The sequence below is a fragment of the Nicrophorus vespilloides genome, unplaced genomic scaffold (assembly GCF_001412225.1).
Source record: "Nicrophorus vespilloides isolate i.1.1-1 unplaced genomic scaffold, Nicve_v1.0, whole genome shotgun sequence".
Classification (NCBI taxonomy): Eukaryota; Metazoa; Arthropoda; class Insecta; order Coleoptera; family Silphidae; genus Nicrophorus; species Nicrophorus vespilloides.
Genome location: NW_017096118.1, coordinates 15951 through 34318, shown reverse-complemented (window position 1 = coordinate 34318; position 18368 = coordinate 15951). Strand labels below are relative to the sequence as shown.

Here is an 18368-nt window from a genome sequence, read left to right as displayed (position 1 = left end):
ATCGCATATTATTTATTATGCAATTTCCAAAAATTAAAAAGGTAATTTTATAGGTAAAATATACCATACTTTACATTTAAATATCATAAATAACTTAAAGCTAGAATCAATTGATGGGGTACCAGACGAATTCGAAGCTCTTCAATCCGAACGTCTTCTCGGTGCCTTCCTTGGGTACGAGATCGGAATTCAAGTCGAGCCTGATGAATTTCACTTTAGGCCTGTATCCGTTCTCGTCGGCAACATACGTAACAACTCTGCTAACTCCATCCCTATCGTTCACGAAGTAACCACCAACTTTGGCGCCGTTCTTGTAACCCTTTTCGTAGTGACCGTGGAAACCGATGGTGTAATTGAACTTGTAAAGAATATCGGTGATGTCGTCTTTCGAGATGCCTGATGGTAAACCGTCAACCATATTCGGGTATTTATCTTGAATCTTGATGGATGGATTATTGGGGATAAGGATTTCGTTGCCAGCTACGGTAATGCCTGACGGATTGCTTGGATCTAATGGTGAGTTTGCAGATGGGATTGCCAAAGGATTGGCGTTAGCAGCAGGGCCAGCAGGGCCAGCAGGAATTGCTAAAGCGTTTGGTGAAGAAACAAATGGAGCATCACTATTTGCTGGTTTAGCGAAGTTTTGTGGAGCTCCAGGAGTTTGGGCGAATCCTGTTTCGGAAGCGGGTTTAGAAACGAATGGTGCGTTTCCGGAAACGTGCTGAGGAATTCCAGAGTTAACATTTCCTTGGTTGGATACAAATGGAGCGTTAGCATTGACATTTCCGTTTGTTCCTACATTTGTGTGAGCTGTGTTACCAGAGGATGGGCTTGCAGGTTTAGAAATAAATGGAGTGTTTCCGTTCACAGGTGGCGTTCCAAATTGACCACCAGAGGTTTGACCAAATCCATTGTTACCGAATCCGGAGGACTCTGAATTTCCGTTTGTTCCTACATTTGTGTGAGCAGTGTTACCAGTGGATGGGCTTGCAGGTTTAGAGACAAATGGAGCGTTTACGTTCACAGATGGCGTTCCAAATTGACTTCCGGGTTTGCTGTTTGTGTTGCCTACAGGTTTATCTCCGATGACGACCGTGCCCGGTTTAGGGTTCAGGAAAGCCTGAGTCTGGAAAGGAAGTTTTCCGTCGATGCTCTTTTGCGTTGTCACGTAACCGCATCCGGCGCAAGCGGGTCCGACCGTGGGTAATGTGGTGAATTCCAGAGATTTGGGGGTTGTCAACGCTTGGATTGGTGCAGGTGCCGGGTCTATGGCCAACGGAAGTGGTTGCGCAACGGTAAGTGGTTTCGGTTGCGCAACTTGTTTCGGTGTATCCTTGCTGAATTGATTGGTATTTGGTAATTTTACGTCGGGTCCATCCAAAGCTGAAAAAAGATATGTTTATTGATGTTGGTAATTCATTAAAAATCAGACTTACGTGGACTCAGCTTAATATTTTTCATGCTCAATATTCTAAAGCTGCCGTTTTCATCGGTTGCGTAAACTGTTACATGGTACACCCCATCGGCGGTGATGAATCCGAATTCTCCTTGGATGATTCCATTCGCGTCTGCAATTGTTAAATATTATATAACAGTTCGTTGCTTAGTATAGGACAAGGCAATACCTTTCTTCTCGTGACGATGTTGCTGACCATCAATAGTGAAGCCAAACTCATACGGATTGTCCTCACCATCCTTATTGTATTTACTAGCTGATTGGACTTGTAATACTATACAAGTAATAACAAATATTACCTGCAACAAATATCATAACATAATTATTATACGCTTTGTTAATAATATAGTAAAATTGTAATAATACAATTTTAGAAATCTTTAAGAATTTCTATAAATTTCGTTTCTAGTATAATAAATACATCTATAAGTGACTAATGGACAAGTTTACAAAAAAAAATCAATATAAACTCCAGACGTTTTATTACGGTATAATTTAAATAACACATAAATAATGTTAATTCCAAAATATTTCATCGATTTAAAAAAAAACAGCAATTTCCACTAAAGCAATGATAAAAAAAACTAATTATTCATTCTTAAATGAACTTTCCCAAATCGACTTTCTCCATCTCGTTACTCAATTTTCGCGCATACAACGACTCGAAATTTCCTCATAAAACTCATTTTGTAATATTCAAATAAACACATTTTTGTTATGTTATATAAATCAATATTAATTTAATTGTATTGCATTCGAATATAAATCTATTTTAATTTCATCGATCAAATGTAATTAATTAGAAAATTAATATTTACTGAGAACAAGATTTAATAATTATAAAATCTCTTAAACATCAATTTTTTTTTTATAAAGTTTACAATTAATCGAACAATTAATTAGAATAATGTTGATTAATTTTTTACTATTGTTTTATAATATTTAACAAATATTCATGTAAAGATTCTGAGTTACTGATGTCTTTTATACTAATAGCAAAAAAAAATAGATATAGGATTAGGAGATTCATAAATTTGGGTTTAAAAACGAGTTTTTACGTATTCATAACTATTTCCATTTCATGTTCTTAATGAAATGTCAATCCGTCAATGTACGAAGTTATCTACTAATTACCGTTGGATAAAAAACATATTTATAGTCTTGCTCCAATCCGATTATCATATAAACGACGACAAATGAATCGGCGAACAATAAAGTACAGCTAGCTTCTTTCATCTGTCGCGTGTTCTCATCAAAATTATCGATTAATGCAAATTTCCGTGATTTGCTGAAGAGTACTACACACTAGGATGTATCCACTACTTTAGCAGTTACGTAACTACGTAAGTGCTGTGTGTGAACGACAAAAAAAATGAAGGAGCCTACAGTTTAAGTTCAAGGTTTCCATTAGAAATGACATAAATTTAACTGATGTATGATTTTTTTTTTAAATTTATATATAGTAAATATATATTTTTTTCCTGTATTATTTGTGCGGAATCATAAATATTTATAATATTTTATGTTCACAATACGCTTGAATTAACTTAAAAAAAACTCACAGTTAAATTCTTCATTAACCATTGATCAATTTATCATCTTAATGCAAATAAATTAGGAAGTTGTCGAGAGATATGTATTTTTAAACATCGCTAAGTAATTATTTGTTATTAATTGTAATGCAAGACCTTTTCAATCAATACAAATGCTAATAATATAAACAAATGTCATAGTAAAAAAGCATCTTCCTGTTTCTGCCTACGGAGGTCTAAATACCAATAGAGTAATAAATGACTAACGGTATAATAAGTAGACATTGAAGCGCACTTCTGCAATAATTTAATGCTTTGTTAATAAAACACTACTTGCGAGTTGCAAATATTACGAAATACGTTTCATATTTATGTTCTGCACTTCACGCAGTTTCATCGCAACGAATCAATAAATATAAACGCGTTTTACGTTCAATATTGGATGCACTCTTTGAATGCGGAATAGGCCTTTGCATGGAAAATTTGTGCAAATTTATATATGTATAAGGACATTGTTTACATGATGTCATCCATCTATTATATTGATTGTTTGTTGTAATTGTTAGTGTTTGCTGAATAATTTCTTAAGACAATTCGAAAAGCGAGAATTGTTTGGATTCGACTTCAGCGAAACAATCTTGCAATCAATGCAAGAATCCGTAATTTATTTAGAAAAATTAATGACTCGAGTGTGCACGTAACGATGGACGTAAAACTAATTTTAATCTCGTGCAATAAATCATTTTTATTGTACTTCGATTGTGAAATAAACTATTCTGATATGATGTAAATGTCATTGCATTCATTAAATCAACAAAAAAAAATGTATAAATACCTTATGTAATTCACAAATGTATTGTAATATGTGAAATTGAAATGGATTATCGATAATTATTAGATAATCTTATAAAATATTTTGAAGAAATTGTCTTGCTTTGTGGTGGAAACTATTGGGAAAATTCAAAACAAAAATACTGTTTATAGACTTCTCAATTTACTAAGAACATTTGAGAATCATTGAATTTTTATTACTAACAATGATTATATTATTAATATAATAACTATTAATGTAAAAAATTAAAGTTGTGTTTGTAACCTGAAAGTGCTGAATTTTTCAATATAAATGTTCATTAACGATTAAAACCTTTATGTAAAAGTGATGATTTTTTTCGGAATGAAATGAATATACTATTAATAAAGTAGGTATCCCCCGACTTACGAACTTCCAGACTTACGAACAAAATTCTAAAAGCTTTAACTTGTTACAAAGAGATATAAAAAAATAACTGTCCTAATAAAAATTGATAATTTCTTTAATAAAATATAATATTTTTGGAAGATCTGTTTTGTTGAATTTGTTTCTTTTGTCGTTTTTTTTTATTAAATAATTATAATATTTACATTGAAAAGTATTTGTAAGAAATATTTTTTTTATTTTAATCTATTTTTATTTTCAAAATTATGCAGCCAGTAATTTAACATATATAAAAGTGTTGTAAGTTAAGTATATTTTGAAATTTTAAATTCCTCCGTCTTACCAACAAATTCGACTTACGAACAACCCTTTGGAACAAAACTATTTCTTCAGTTAATTATATTGTATAAATATTAAGAAATCATCATAAACATTTTCGTGAAACAACTTTAATTCATAATTTTATTCGTATGTCAAAATCAATTTTTTTATTTTTGTATTGCAATCATGCATTTACTTACTAGCAAATATATGTTTCCCTTTTGGTTGTATTCAATTATCTTCGGTACATAATGTTTAACTACTAAGCAACTAAAGTCGCTTATTTTTTTATACATAAAATTTATTCAATATCTTAGATTTAAATAATGCAAATCAGTATGTTAATATTAACAATAGAAATTAAACGGATAAATCTATATTTACGATCAATAAGTTACAATAATTTTGTAATAAGTTACATAAACTCACACCATTTCGAATCTTGATAGAATATATTTTTTTTGCTGAATATTTCATAAATAATTTAATGGCGAGATTATTCATAAACGAGGACAAATCAAAATACTATTTTTTTTTGATCCAAACGAATACATCTTAATTTATTATTTCGCGTTTTAATCATCCGGGATTTATGGTCTTCCTAAGGTTATTATACAGTAGAATATGATACTTTAATAAGATTATACAATTGTAAACAAACAAGATTCATTACAAAATCGGTGGAATCGCAAGGTCGATAATCGATTGATAGTGAGCCGGCATTTAATTCTAATATTGTGTACACATCAAATTACATTATAAAAAGATAATCAATTTATACATTTAGCATTGAACTCATCTTTTTTTATATTTTATATTATATTAAATTCTTATAGTTCGTTATTAATTATTTATTATATTTAACAATTCTTGTTTTTTTTATTTCAATACAGTAAAAAATATATTTTCTTGACACATTACAATTTCTTAACGTTGCAATAACTACAAATAAATAATTGGCCAATTTGTATTTTTTTTGTTCTAAAAGGTATTTTTAATATATCTTAAAATTTGATTATAATTGAGAAGATTAAATAACTATCAAATAGTCAATTAAATAATTGGAAAATTTGTGTTGAAAATTATCTGAAGAAAAGTAAGTTTAATATAAATTTTAAATGTGTTTTATTTATTATATTAAGGTAAGAGATTACTAGATGACATTGATATTATAATATTTTAAGTATAGAATAAGTTTTTTTCACAGTTTTATTTTATAATTATGTCTGGTCACATAGTTTAAGTTGAATACTTAAATAAGTGCATACTTTATGTGCGTGCAACTAACCTTATGAAACATCTAATTAATACTAATAACTCAACTAAAAATGCTGATTACCACGTATACATGACAGTTCCATATACTTAAAATGACCAATTGCACACATTTTACATAACAAATAAAAAAAAAACGAAATGCTAATTAGTCGAATCTTGATTTATACACTTCTGAATTACGAATCGTCGCTTTAGGCTACACGAGATTTGAATCGAGAGAAAAAAATGTATGCAATGTGTTATAAATTAAGAAGACATTAACATGTGTTTTAACAATTTTTTGTTATACATTTTTATTTCAATATATTTTCGTAAGTTATTTCTAACAATTTAAAAGTTATAATTGAATGAAATATTTGGTAGTTTATTGGGTAAGTTCATATTGAATTTCATTCATGTTATTGCATTATGTATTGGATTACTCACTAAATTCCGTCTGGATATTTTCGACAAAGTATCATCTTAATAGAATAATAAGTAGATGTTAACTAGTATTTAGAAAATGTAATAATAGGAAACATAGCGTTTTATTTAATTAAATTCCATTTAAAACAAAAATAATTAATTGATTATATCTATATAAATTTCATCAAGAAATAAAAATTAAACATTTAATTAAAGACTGTTAAAATATAACGATGATATAATTGTAGCAAATTCTAAAAACATTGAATGAAATTACTCATTTTATTATTAATATATAAATAATTCTAATTTATTGTAGTTTATTTAAAAAATAGAAGAAATATATATTAATAAGAGTAGTAATTTATTAATTTATAATAATTAGTGAAATAATTAAAAATTAAATAAAATTGATATAATTGTTCAATAAATAAATATAAAAAATCTTACTGCAATTGTCTTCATTTTGTTGTGGAAACCACTAAGCACATTCAATAGAACAAAAAAATTGTTTGTTGACTTCTCAGTTTACTAATAATATATGGCACTTGTTATATTGGCAGTGTATTGTTAGCAAATCGGGCGTTTTATTGAGGACTGAGATGTTTTATAGTTTCCTTGACCATCTTCTATGCGAATCTCCCGCTACCTCACCAGCAGAAGCATCCAATAACCACGTGTAACGAATCTGTTAATTACAATCACAAAAAGCAATCGAAGAAACATTGAATTGTAACCTTACCAAATTTAGTTCTATTATATCTAAATATAATTATTTCATATTTAATGATTTAATGACTTAAATTTGGAATTGCGGTGGTTGTTAACACAGTTAGCTTTCGTGGTTCCATAATGAGTTTGATTTTATTAGACCGTCGGGCACCTTTACGGAATGCGTCATTTCTTCGAATATTTTTAGAAAAATTAGCGTACGAAAAACGAAATTTGTGTGTTTCAAACATTATAACTGTTGGTGTAGTTTAAAAGCTTTAAATATGCGTCTAATGGGATGTTATTATTGGAATATATTATGAAACATTGATTCATAATAATAAAAGAATATTTAAACTATGCGAGAATGTTACGAAAATGTAGTTAATCTGATTTTAAAGTGCTAATTATATCATTATTAAATATTTTTTTTATTATTTCTTTATGATAATAAATCTTTTTAAAAAATAAAATGTTTTTTAATGCGTACTAGGATTTAAACATTAAAATATACATATTTTAAAATTACTGTCAAATATATTATTTATAATCGTTAATATAATAGCATTACCTTGATCCTTTGACATCAAAAGGATAATTCCAATTTCCTGGACAATTCCTAGAAAATTAAAATAATGACCACTAGGTATGTTCTACAGGTGGGAGAATGTGTATCCCCTCAAAGAGTTAAAGAAATGCTTACCAGGATTCAAACATTGAAATCTCTAATTATGTAACAAGCGTTTAATTGATTCGTAAATTTCGCGATTTGACGAATCGACATAATATTGCTGTTAAAGAATATTATTTATAAGCGTTAATTGTACAATTTGTCATTATTTTGTCATTTTCTCATTATTTACAACACTTTTTGAATCAATTCATTTCATATATTATAACTATTTGAATGCTTTAAAGAAATGTCTAACAGGATGTGAACATTAAAATATATTATTATTATTAATTAATATTTAATTAAAAAGCGTTAATTGTAAGTTTAGTAAATATTTTGTTACTAATAATAACATGTTTTGAATTACTTCATTTCACATATTATAACTATTGGGATGCTTTAAAGAAACACGATATATAATTATATAACAAACGTTCAATCGATTCATAAATTTTGCACAAGATTTGATGAATTTACATAAAATTACTGTTAAAGATTTTTTTTACAACTGTGTAAGAATCAATGAAGTTAATCAGATTTGAAAGCGCTAATTATAACACTATTAAATATTTTGTCATTTCGCAATGATTCATCGTTCAGATGACTCGAAACATATTCAAATTTATAGCCATGATTTTACAACTGTTGCAAAGTGTGTAATAGTTGTTGTTTTTTTGTGAAATTTAGATACAATTTCACGGACGATAAATTAACAAAATTTACAACATTTTGAACTGAGGACGTTCACTTCTGTATGTAGGCAGTACAAAATCATATTGACAAGGTTTTACTACTATTTCTTCTATTTAAATTTTAATAAAACAATTAGTAAAGCTTTAAAATATGTTTTTATACTTTTAATTTATTGTCTTTTTCGGCCATCATATATTTGTTTTTATGAAAAATATATATTTATTTTTAAAAATCTAGTAGAAATTACTTCAAAATGCTATGATTATTCATTAAAATAAGTTTTGTTACTATAAACGTACATAAATTATTATTATTATATTTCTATATAATCTTAAGATTTTAAACTTATAATTAATTGTTGTAAATAAACAAATATACATGTTTAATTTGTGATTTCCATTTTTAATAAGATAATAATCTTGATAAATTAATTTAGTTTTTGACCTTTTAGGAATTGTAAATAAAGACATATAAAATGAATGTGTAAAATAAAATTTATATGCAGAAAAGAATAAATCTTATGCATAACTTCCTACGGTCATACCGTGAACAATGTAAGATATAATAAATTATATTTAGCATTGTGCGATGATGATAAATGCAGTTAAATTTAATTGAAAAATGCAAATACCCATTAAATTCTTTTATTAATAAATGTTGTAAAGCTGGATAATTATAATGCCAGAGGCATGACCGTGTGCAGGCGTAGGCGCTAATATACCTTGAAAGATTCTCGGTAAGTTTTCAGGAAACATAAGTCTTTAATATACAGTTTCCGCTTCTACTCATAACAATTTCGATAGCATTTTTTAAATCAGCGTTTTTCAAACTTTTCGCCGAGCGAGCTACACATCATCACTTGATCATCCGTTGATGACACAAGATGACAGCTGTTATTTTAGAACACAATAAAAAATTGACTACGACCTAATTTTGGGTCAACTGATCATTTCTTTGTCACAAGGTGACAGCAGTCATTTCACGACACATTATAACATTTATTGCGTCCTAATTTTGGGTCAAGTGATCATCGCTTAGACACAAGTTGACAGCTGTCATTTCTGGATACATTAAAAAAATGAATGCGACCTAATATTGGGTCACCTGATCATCGCTTTGACACAAGATGACAGCTGTCATTCCACGACACATTAAAAAATTGCGATCTAATTTTAGGTCACCTGATCATCGCTTTAACACAATGTAACAGCAGTCATTTCGCAACACATTATAACATTTATTGTGACCTAATTTTGGGTCAATTGATCATCACTTTGACACAAGGTGACAGCTGTCATTTCGGTGCACTTTAAAAAATTGTCTGAGACCTAATTTTGGGTCACATGATCATTTCTTTGTCACAAGGTGACAGCAGTCATTTCACGACACATTATAACATTTATTGCGTCCTAATTTTGGGTCACCTGATCATCGCTTTGACACAAGATGACAGCTGTCATTCCACGACACATTAAAAAATTGCGATCTAATTTTGGGTCACCTGATCATCGCTTTAACACAATGTAACAGCAGTCATTTCGCAACACATTATAACATTTATTGCGACCTAATGTTGGGTCACTACCCACAGTTTGAGAAACGCTGTTCTAAACAATTTTTGAAAATCAAATTGTAGTATATAATTTATTGCCAAATATGAAAGTCGTAGACAAATTTTAGACAGGAAACTAATCATGAAAGTCACGTAAATAAAAGGGACAAAAAATTTCAATGTAGATAGAAAATATGCCAAATACTAAGTAATGTTATTATAGGTGAATTAAGTTGATAATCCTAATAAAGTTCATGGTGTTCACTAATAAGAGAATACACGATGTCCTCCAAACTGAAATAGTTGGAATAACAATGAAAAGAAACAGTAGCAGATGCAACAAAAAACAAATTTAAATCTACTTTCATTCAATTTGAATATTGAATTGGTTAAAAATAATTTATATTTATTGTGTTATGTTATGTAATTTATTATAAACGATCTATTTTTAGTCATTTGAAATACAATTATTCACTCAGGAAAGTACTTACTTATGCTCAGCATATATAATTATTTTTACAGAAGTAATTGCTGTTTTAATGAATGAAATGGAGATGTGACGCGTGCGTGATTTAATAGTTAAAAACAATTATAAACCAAATCACCGTGTCTGCAAATCATGCACATTGCAGGCAAACACAAGAATAATGGAGAAAAAAAATATGAATTTACCATCTCAAAGATACGTTCCGCACTTATATGTCAATAAGAATGAATCCGGTATGGGATAACCGTTCGAAAAAATAAAAATAAATAAATTGTGTATATTATATTGCATCTATAATCAAATTTATGACCACTTTCATTGCAATATATGTACAAAAAAAATCCTGTCCAAAAAGTCTAATGGAATTAATTATTCATACGTGTCAAACCGCGAAAAAAATTCATTTAAAGTCAGTCAGTCATTGATGAAAACACTCTCAATCCTCTTATTTATTTGATTTTTTGTCATTTATACTATCGCTATTAACCTTCTGTTTTATTATCTAAATATTTAGGTTAAAGAAATTTCATGTTGTACTTGCAATAATCAAGTTATAAATTACTGATATTAAATATAATATTTATCTACTAATTGAACATAATGGCCAACGTTTTGATGGAATTATAATTCAATTGATGCGATTAGGATAATCGTGGATTTGGAATTGTAGTAATTATAGTAAAGATGAGCGTTTTAAATCAAATTGTACGTGGGTTTAACAACTTATTAATATTTATGTAAATTAAATTACATTTTTTTTCTTCTTCTTTTACATAGTCGAATCTTCGTGACGGTATATCAAGTGCATCAACAACAAATGGATATCGTGTATCCGTCGGTATTTTTTCTTCACGTTTTTGATATCAATTATGAACGAACAATGCGTACAAGGATACGCCATTCACAATTTGCCCATCCTCTCCGTTTCCTGATGGCGGCGTAGAGTCCTGATTAATGGGAACCTTCAAATCAATTAAATTAATTTAATGGCTCTCCATAAATCATAAACTTATTATATCTGTCCGAGAAATTCGAGTTGCGTTCGTTCGATAATCAAGGATGGTTTCAATGGAAAACAACAAAAAAAAGCACACACAAATAGATAATCGAGTCACCAAATGTATTGATTAACAGATTTAATTGGCAATTTACTTGTTTGTGTGTGTGTTGTGTTTGCAATCGATTGTCCATGGTTTCGAGCATAAATAATGCATTTCGACAAGGTGCTCAAATCCAATTACAATAAATCAGTATTATACTATTTCTGTTGACGATTTAGAAAAAAAAACAACGTCAGTACATTTTGTTCCGAAATCTATTTTTGTATCCGTGTTTTTTCAATAATAGAAAAGTAGTTATATTCTTTGACATTTTTCTTACTCACACAAGATAAAATGTAAATAACCTGTATAATTATAATATTTATTAATATTTAAATGAGAACCTAAAACACATATTAGTAATCAGGACTGTCCTAACATATTTGGCGTCAGTTAAATACTGAGAATAATGCGCCCCTGCTCATAAGAAAATACAAGGAGAAGAATAGGGGCGATTCATAATTGAAAACATTTGCCGCCCCCAGGCCTATAACCTATTTAGTACTGTAATTAGGGTGAACCCTGCTAGTAATACGTTATAAATATAATTGAATTATAAAAACTGAAAAACAAATCGCACTGTTGGCAACGGCCCACATCCTACGCAAGGTCTTATCTATCGGCCAATGAGCGCCCTAGGGCCCAGGTAGGGCCCCGGCAAAGAAGAGCAATTGGCACGAAAGTGCCAAGTCACAAATAAGTGAAATAATATTAATCATTTATTAGCTATATATACTAAATAAAACAAACAAATGCAAGGGCTGTCGTCCTTGGTTATTCCATCTTTAGTAATGATTTCATACATTGAATAATTACTATATTTTATGAAAAAATATTGCAGATATACTCATTTCACAATCATATTTTGAAATAGAAGAACAGCTTTTCTTATTTATTATATTAATCTAGTGTTAATATAACTTCAAATAATAATAATGATTTATTGGCCAGACATCAATACAAAAGAAAAAAAATATATTCTATTCATAAATAAATGATAATAATAAAAACTAAAAAATTATAATAACTCTCAAAATAAATAAATTCTAACATAAAATTTAAAAAAATATTGATAGGCTTAACTACAATTTATTTGCAGTGGAGAATTTCCGAAGGAGGCGCGCGCCCGGCTGTGACCTCTTAAATCAAGGGGTCCTCAAATCTTCAAACACACCCTCCACAACCTTAATGAAGCGAGTGTCATCACTTTATAACTGGTTACTAGGGTCCACAAAAAATATTTGAATTAGAATTCAAGAATACATATGGGCCTGAAAATGTGTTAGATATATACTGTTTTGATGAAAGTAAATAAATAGTGTATTTGGTAGCAAATTATGTAGAAAACTTTATATAACTTTGCTTGTTTAATAATTGAAGTGTGTGCCATCTATCAGTATTAAACTGAAGTTTATAGTTCATCAGTTTTGTCGTAATTGAAATTTATATTGTTACAAAATTTATTAACTCTTTGAGGGACCAGAAATTACTAAATTTCTAGACCCAGCAAATTTGAATCAGACAACTTCGGATGGTATGAACTATTAACATTCATCTCTTGACGAACCAAAAATTGTAATTCCTTTTTCGTGTATATTTGATAGAAAATTAAAATAATGCCCTACTAGGCATGTTCAAAATGTGGTAAATTGCGTGTACTATATACATTTCAGTTTATACGTAATTTCGATTAATTATGTAGATTAGCGATTCCCAACTGAAACTATACTAAATTTGTTTGGATAGTTATTTTAAAACTATCTGTATCATTAGGTGTATCTGCTAATATGAGATGTAGATTAATGCTACATCAGACTCAAAAGAATTATCAGTGTTCTAAAAGTGCCTAATCGATTAGTTGTGAGTGAATGACTAATAAAATAGATGCAAATTTAAACTCGAAGGATGTATTAATATTTTGTTCAAATGCAAACTAATCGATTGGGCTGTAAGTGATTTGATATTCTATTCAATGAATTTCATTTAATTGATTAACAATTATTTGGTTTTGTATTGGCTATAATTCACATTAATTTAATTGGATTATTATTAATAATATATTGATTTTTGTCATATTGGCGCTATTATGTTTATCAATTGATCCACAATAGGGAGTTTTAATGTTATTAAATAATTTTGAATTTAAACATCAGTTGGCATCACTTTCTGCTGTTACATCGTTGCTCTATGAGTCGGCGTGTGCTCCGGTTTTATAGAAGCGAGTCTGATCTCCGATCCGTGATTACAATTTATGAGAATGCGCAAGCGCGACGCGTATAGTTTTGTTTACTTTAGAGATCGACGATTTGTTTACTTTAGAGAACGGCGATGACTAGTTTTGATGCCATCAGATGCCATTGTTTCAGAAACGTTTGTGATCTGTGTAACAGTGTTCAATTTTTGTATTTTTGCAATTATCCTAGTTTGAAACACGATAACTCGATGTGATAAATCTTTTTTTCTAGCAATTTCTCTTATGCGTATGCTTACATCATAAATCAGGATCGGTTTCTCGAACGTCTTGTCTTTCTTCATTGCTCTATGTGCAAAATTTTCGTCTTTTTCTTCACCTAATTTAAAGATACAACACGTACAATTAACTTGACGTTTACTTACTAAATTTCTTAAATGGGGTGCAATCTAGGTAAATTACATGTCAAGAGGTACGCTTATAAAAAAAAGGTTGGGAATCGCTGATGTAGATAAATTGAAGAACGCTTTTCAGTTGATATAACTAGAAATTAATTATAACTGATTTATTTCGAATTACTAACTATTTTTCTATTTCACAATGCTTAATTGTTATAATATATGGGTGAATCCCCTTACGTGTTATATTGGTTGCATAGCACGTTGCTGATATAACTTTATTTTACTTTTATTGGCATGCCTGTCTCCAAAATCATATTATTGGTGTTGGTATTTGTTGTGAGTTTTCTACAGTCTGCATTTATTGGTTATGTTTTGATTTGAAAACATAACCATTTCGTATTATTTTGTATCTATTTGACTATTTTATTGAATAAAGTTCTATACGTGTCCGCATCTGAGGTAAGCAAACATTTTATTCACATATTTTTTTCATTCCTATTAATAATACTGTTTTAGCCATGGCAAAGCATCATCCTGATTTGATCTTCTGTAGGAAGCAGCCAGGTGTAGCTATTGGTCGTTTGTGTGAGAAGTGCGATGGAAAATGTGTCATCTGTGATTCTTATGTGAGACCCTGCACATTGGTTAGGATTTGTGATGAATGCAATTACGGATCATACCAGGGAAGATGTGTCATTTGTGGAGGTCCTGGTGTCTCGGATGCATATTATTGCAAAGAGTGCACAATACAAGAAAAGGACAGGGATGGATGCCCAAAGATTGTGAATCTTGGCAGTTCCAAAACAGATTTGTTCTACGAAAGGAAGAAGTATGGTTTCAAGAGGAGATAGTGCTAGTAGAAATTAGGTTAACATTTTATGAAAATAAACATTGAATTTGAGAATTTTTGTGGAATATTTCATAAGTACAATCTTCTTTTTTAATTTGTGACATGTAAATTTTGTTTGTATTTGAATGCATTTAAAATTAGCTCATCTCAATCAGTCCCATTTAGTATCTTAATTTTAAAACAGGTACAAAAATCTTTGATATACATTTATAACTAAGTATATAAAATATGAAATAAAAAGAAACTATAATCTTATCCCTGAAATATATTTAATAACTTTTATTTATTGGTATTTCTTATTTTATCCTTAATAGTTTTACATTTCATTGTGAAACGAATCAAATTATTATTTTGTTTTTTAGCGTTTAAAAGCGAGAAATGAATATTGAGAAATCTAATTTGCACTGAAATAATCACGCATTTCTATATAATCACCTAAATTGGCGAGTTTTCGTAAACCTCATCATCATTATAACACAATTATTTGCCTTACGATAATTGTGCCATTTCAAGAACCAATTTTAACACTCCGATCGAAGCTATTTCTTTAATAAGATTGGAATATAAACTCAGTACAATTTGTTTCGAAATTATTAAATTACATTTTCTTGGTATAAATCTAAGACTTCTTGAACCTAAAATGAGAAGTCATTTATTGCATAAGCTACAATTATCTTATTCAGAATCTGCATTTTAAGATTCAACAAGTGAAAGCAGGATTCTGGAGATGACTGCACCTTGTTTTAACTCATCCAAAAAAGATAGATTTATTTGTCTGCAGACTGAGCTATAGTCATACTTCGGTTAACAATATCTCTGATAGCGAAGCTTCGAATAACAAAATCCGCAACGAAAGGAGAAAATGACATTATAAATGAAGTTGTTCAGATGTCTCAATCAGCAAATTTATTGAATGTGGATGATTTATAAATCTTTGTTAGCAACGAAATTAAGAAATGCAATAACTCCATATAGGAAATTGTTAAATTAAAGAGAAAAAAGCATAAATAATTAATTAGTATGAACCACAAATTTGAATTATTTTTAAAAAATATTGTAAATTATTAAAAAAAATGAATTACATTTATTTATTTAATAATTTACATATTTACACTCACTGTTCATTTTCTCTTTTGAGTTTTATAAATTATACTTTTTGTTACATAGTTTTAGAGAAATCTGTTCTAACTTTTTTTTGATTATTTACAATTTTAGATTAAGTTGGATTTGATTTTGATTCTAGTTTATCATTTGGTTTCGTGTGAGGTATGGTTATTTTATAAATATTATTGTCTGCTTGGGATAATGTTTGTAATGTTTTCAGTTGAGGAAAGCACAAATATGAAAAGACGAATATCGTATCAAGTATTTATTAATGTAATATTCATTGTTTCTATTATATTATTTTTCAATATTGAGAAAAATATTATAATAGTTGTCGATTTTAGATCAATATGTACAAAATAAGAATTAAATACACTACTTTTGGTTGCTGTACAATGGGGTTTTAAAATGCGTATACAGAGTCGATTTTTCATTTAGACATTTTCAGTTATTGTTGAGATACTTATTATTCTGCTTTTGGGATGTGAGCGCCTTGTGGTTGGAAACCGTTCTCATCGGCAACATAAGTGACGGTGTAGGTGACACCATCTGGGCCAACATAAGAGAATTGTCCACGGACGGCGATGGCTTCGTTTTCAGTTCCAGCGTTGATGACTTGTCCTTGTTCAGAAGCAGAGATTCCGTTGCTGGTCTCATAACTGCAATCGGGATTTTCCATTAAAAACAGACCAATTTATCAATTGCAGTAACACTTACGCGTGTTGGAATCCATCAACGCCGATGTTGTCGAAGTCGCTCCTCAAGATTTGAGCATCCTTGTCAGAATCCAATGGCTTGGCCAAAGCTACGGCAACCAAAGCGGCGAAAACAACGAGCTGCAATCAAAGATAATTTAAAGTTAATTTAAAGCAATTCAAATGTGTTCATTCGAAATACTAACGAGTTTCATTTTGAATGTTGTGTTTGCTTAGTCAGTGTGTGAACTGTGACTTAAGCCATCGCCAAATTTAACTTATATACGCAAATTTTGGGATGGCCAATTCTCCCCTCTTACATTCCCGAAGAGCGCGTCTTCTTTGAACTATTACCATAGAAATATATGTGTAGCATGTAAATTTGAACATCCTTCACATTTTTTTAATGAAGTTTCCAGTTGATCCGAGTGATGTTAACCTTTCCCAAAACTAGTTTTTGGGAACGTCTATCTTCTTCGCTTTTTGCCCAGAGCAATAACAATAAATAATGATTCTTCTATAAGTTGACACATACAAATCAATGTCGTTAATTACCATCACTTATATCCTAATTATCTTCTAAAATCCGCTTGGCAAATGCGTTGTTACATAATTATCAAAAAATGTGCGTTTACACTACCAATATTATAATTACAATTATTATGTTATAACCACGTAATTAGCCGTATTGGATAATTGTTGTTGCAATTGGTTTTTTCAATATAAAAAAAAGTAAAAGTAACAAACGACTAAGTTATCGAACAGATATGATTCACAATCAATTATTGCGTAACACCTAAGAAGAAAAGTACAAATCTTCTTTAAGCGACCGGTGATTAATTGATTGGGAAACAACTTCTATTCTTCTGACATTTTACGCTCATGCAACATACGATGTTATTTAAAATGTATTATAATAAACCATTAGAATTGTAAACAATTTATCTTTACATACATAAAATTAATCTAAATTTATATACTCCAGTTACCAATAATCCAAATTACTTGTTTCGGTTATATTTGGGTTTTCACACCGTATACGAACGTAATCATGATTCATTTGGGAATATCGAATCCTTGAGACGAAGATTTAGGGTAATTTATCAAAAACAATTAAATCGACTGGGACATTGCGAAATGCTAGATGAAATTGAAGAGTAAAAACCGGGCAAGTGGCCTTGACTGACGACATTTCCATTTGAAATTTTAGACGAAATTTATTGCTGAAACTCCATAATCGATGAGACGATTCACAACATTCAAATATGGAATGCGTGAATCTTATTTTAATATTACATGTATAATTAATAGTTGAACTTGTATGTAAACTATTGTTTCTATGGATTTGGTTATTAAATCAATCAATTTAATGATTATTGTTTTAGCGATATTCAACTTATGATATATAATAAATAAATGTACATACATTAAACAGAAATTATAAAATATACGTTGTATTTTATAATTACATCATTGATCAATAAACTAATTTAAATTCATGAAACAAATCGTAGAATATCAAAATATAATATTTATGTAGAAAAGAAAGATTTGGATCGATACATCTTTGATCGAAATAAAAAATTATAATTAATATTACAGATCTACAACTTCTTAAATATTTAATACATAAATAAAAAATAAATTGGCTAATGGTTCTTTCCTTAAATATATAAGTAAAGTAATATTCAATGTATGAATCAAAATGCTTATACAATCTTTCT

General features: G+C 29.3%; 3 protein-coding genes across 3 annotated transcripts; 1 reads left to right on the top strand and 2 right to left on the bottom strand.

Moving 5' to 3' along the window:
• Nucleotides 1-17: 17 nt before the first annotated feature.
• LOC108569674 (protein lethal(3)malignant blood neoplasm 1) lies at nucleotides 18-6744 on the bottom strand. The gene is made up of 4 exons (XM_017931312.1): nucleotides 6638-6744; nucleotides 1626-1755; nucleotides 1437-1568; nucleotides 18-1383 (listed from the first exon to the last, which is right to left on the bottom strand). The coding sequence occupies exons 1-4, from the start codon at nucleotides 6650-6652 to the stop codon at nucleotides 107-109; spliced, it is 1554 nt and encodes a 517-aa protein (XP_017786801.1). The 5' UTR covers nucleotides 6653-6744; the 3' UTR covers nucleotides 18-106.
• Nucleotides 6745-14327: 7583 nt separating this feature from the next.
• LOC108569680 (PHD finger-like domain-containing protein 5A) lies at nucleotides 14328-14899 on the top strand. The gene is made up of 2 exons (XM_017931321.1): nucleotides 14328-14454; nucleotides 14512-14899. The coding sequence occupies exon 2, from the start codon at nucleotides 14514-14516 to the stop codon at nucleotides 14844-14846; it is 333 nt and encodes a 110-aa protein (XP_017786810.1). The 5' UTR covers nucleotides 14328-14454; nucleotides 14512-14513; the 3' UTR covers nucleotides 14847-14899.
• A 1388-nt stretch (nucleotides 14900-16287) lies between these two features.
• Nucleotides 16288-16974, bottom strand: LOC108569677 (flexible cuticle protein 12-like). The gene is made up of 3 exons (XM_017931318.1): nucleotides 16851-16974; nucleotides 16667-16785; nucleotides 16288-16608 (listed from the first exon to the last, which is right to left on the bottom strand). Exons 1-3 carry the CDS (start codon nucleotides 16857-16859, stop codon nucleotides 16416-16418), a joined length of 321 nt encoding a protein of 106 aa, XP_017786807.1. The 5' UTR covers nucleotides 16860-16974; the 3' UTR covers nucleotides 16288-16415.
• Nucleotides 16975-18368: the final 1394 nt, after the last annotated feature.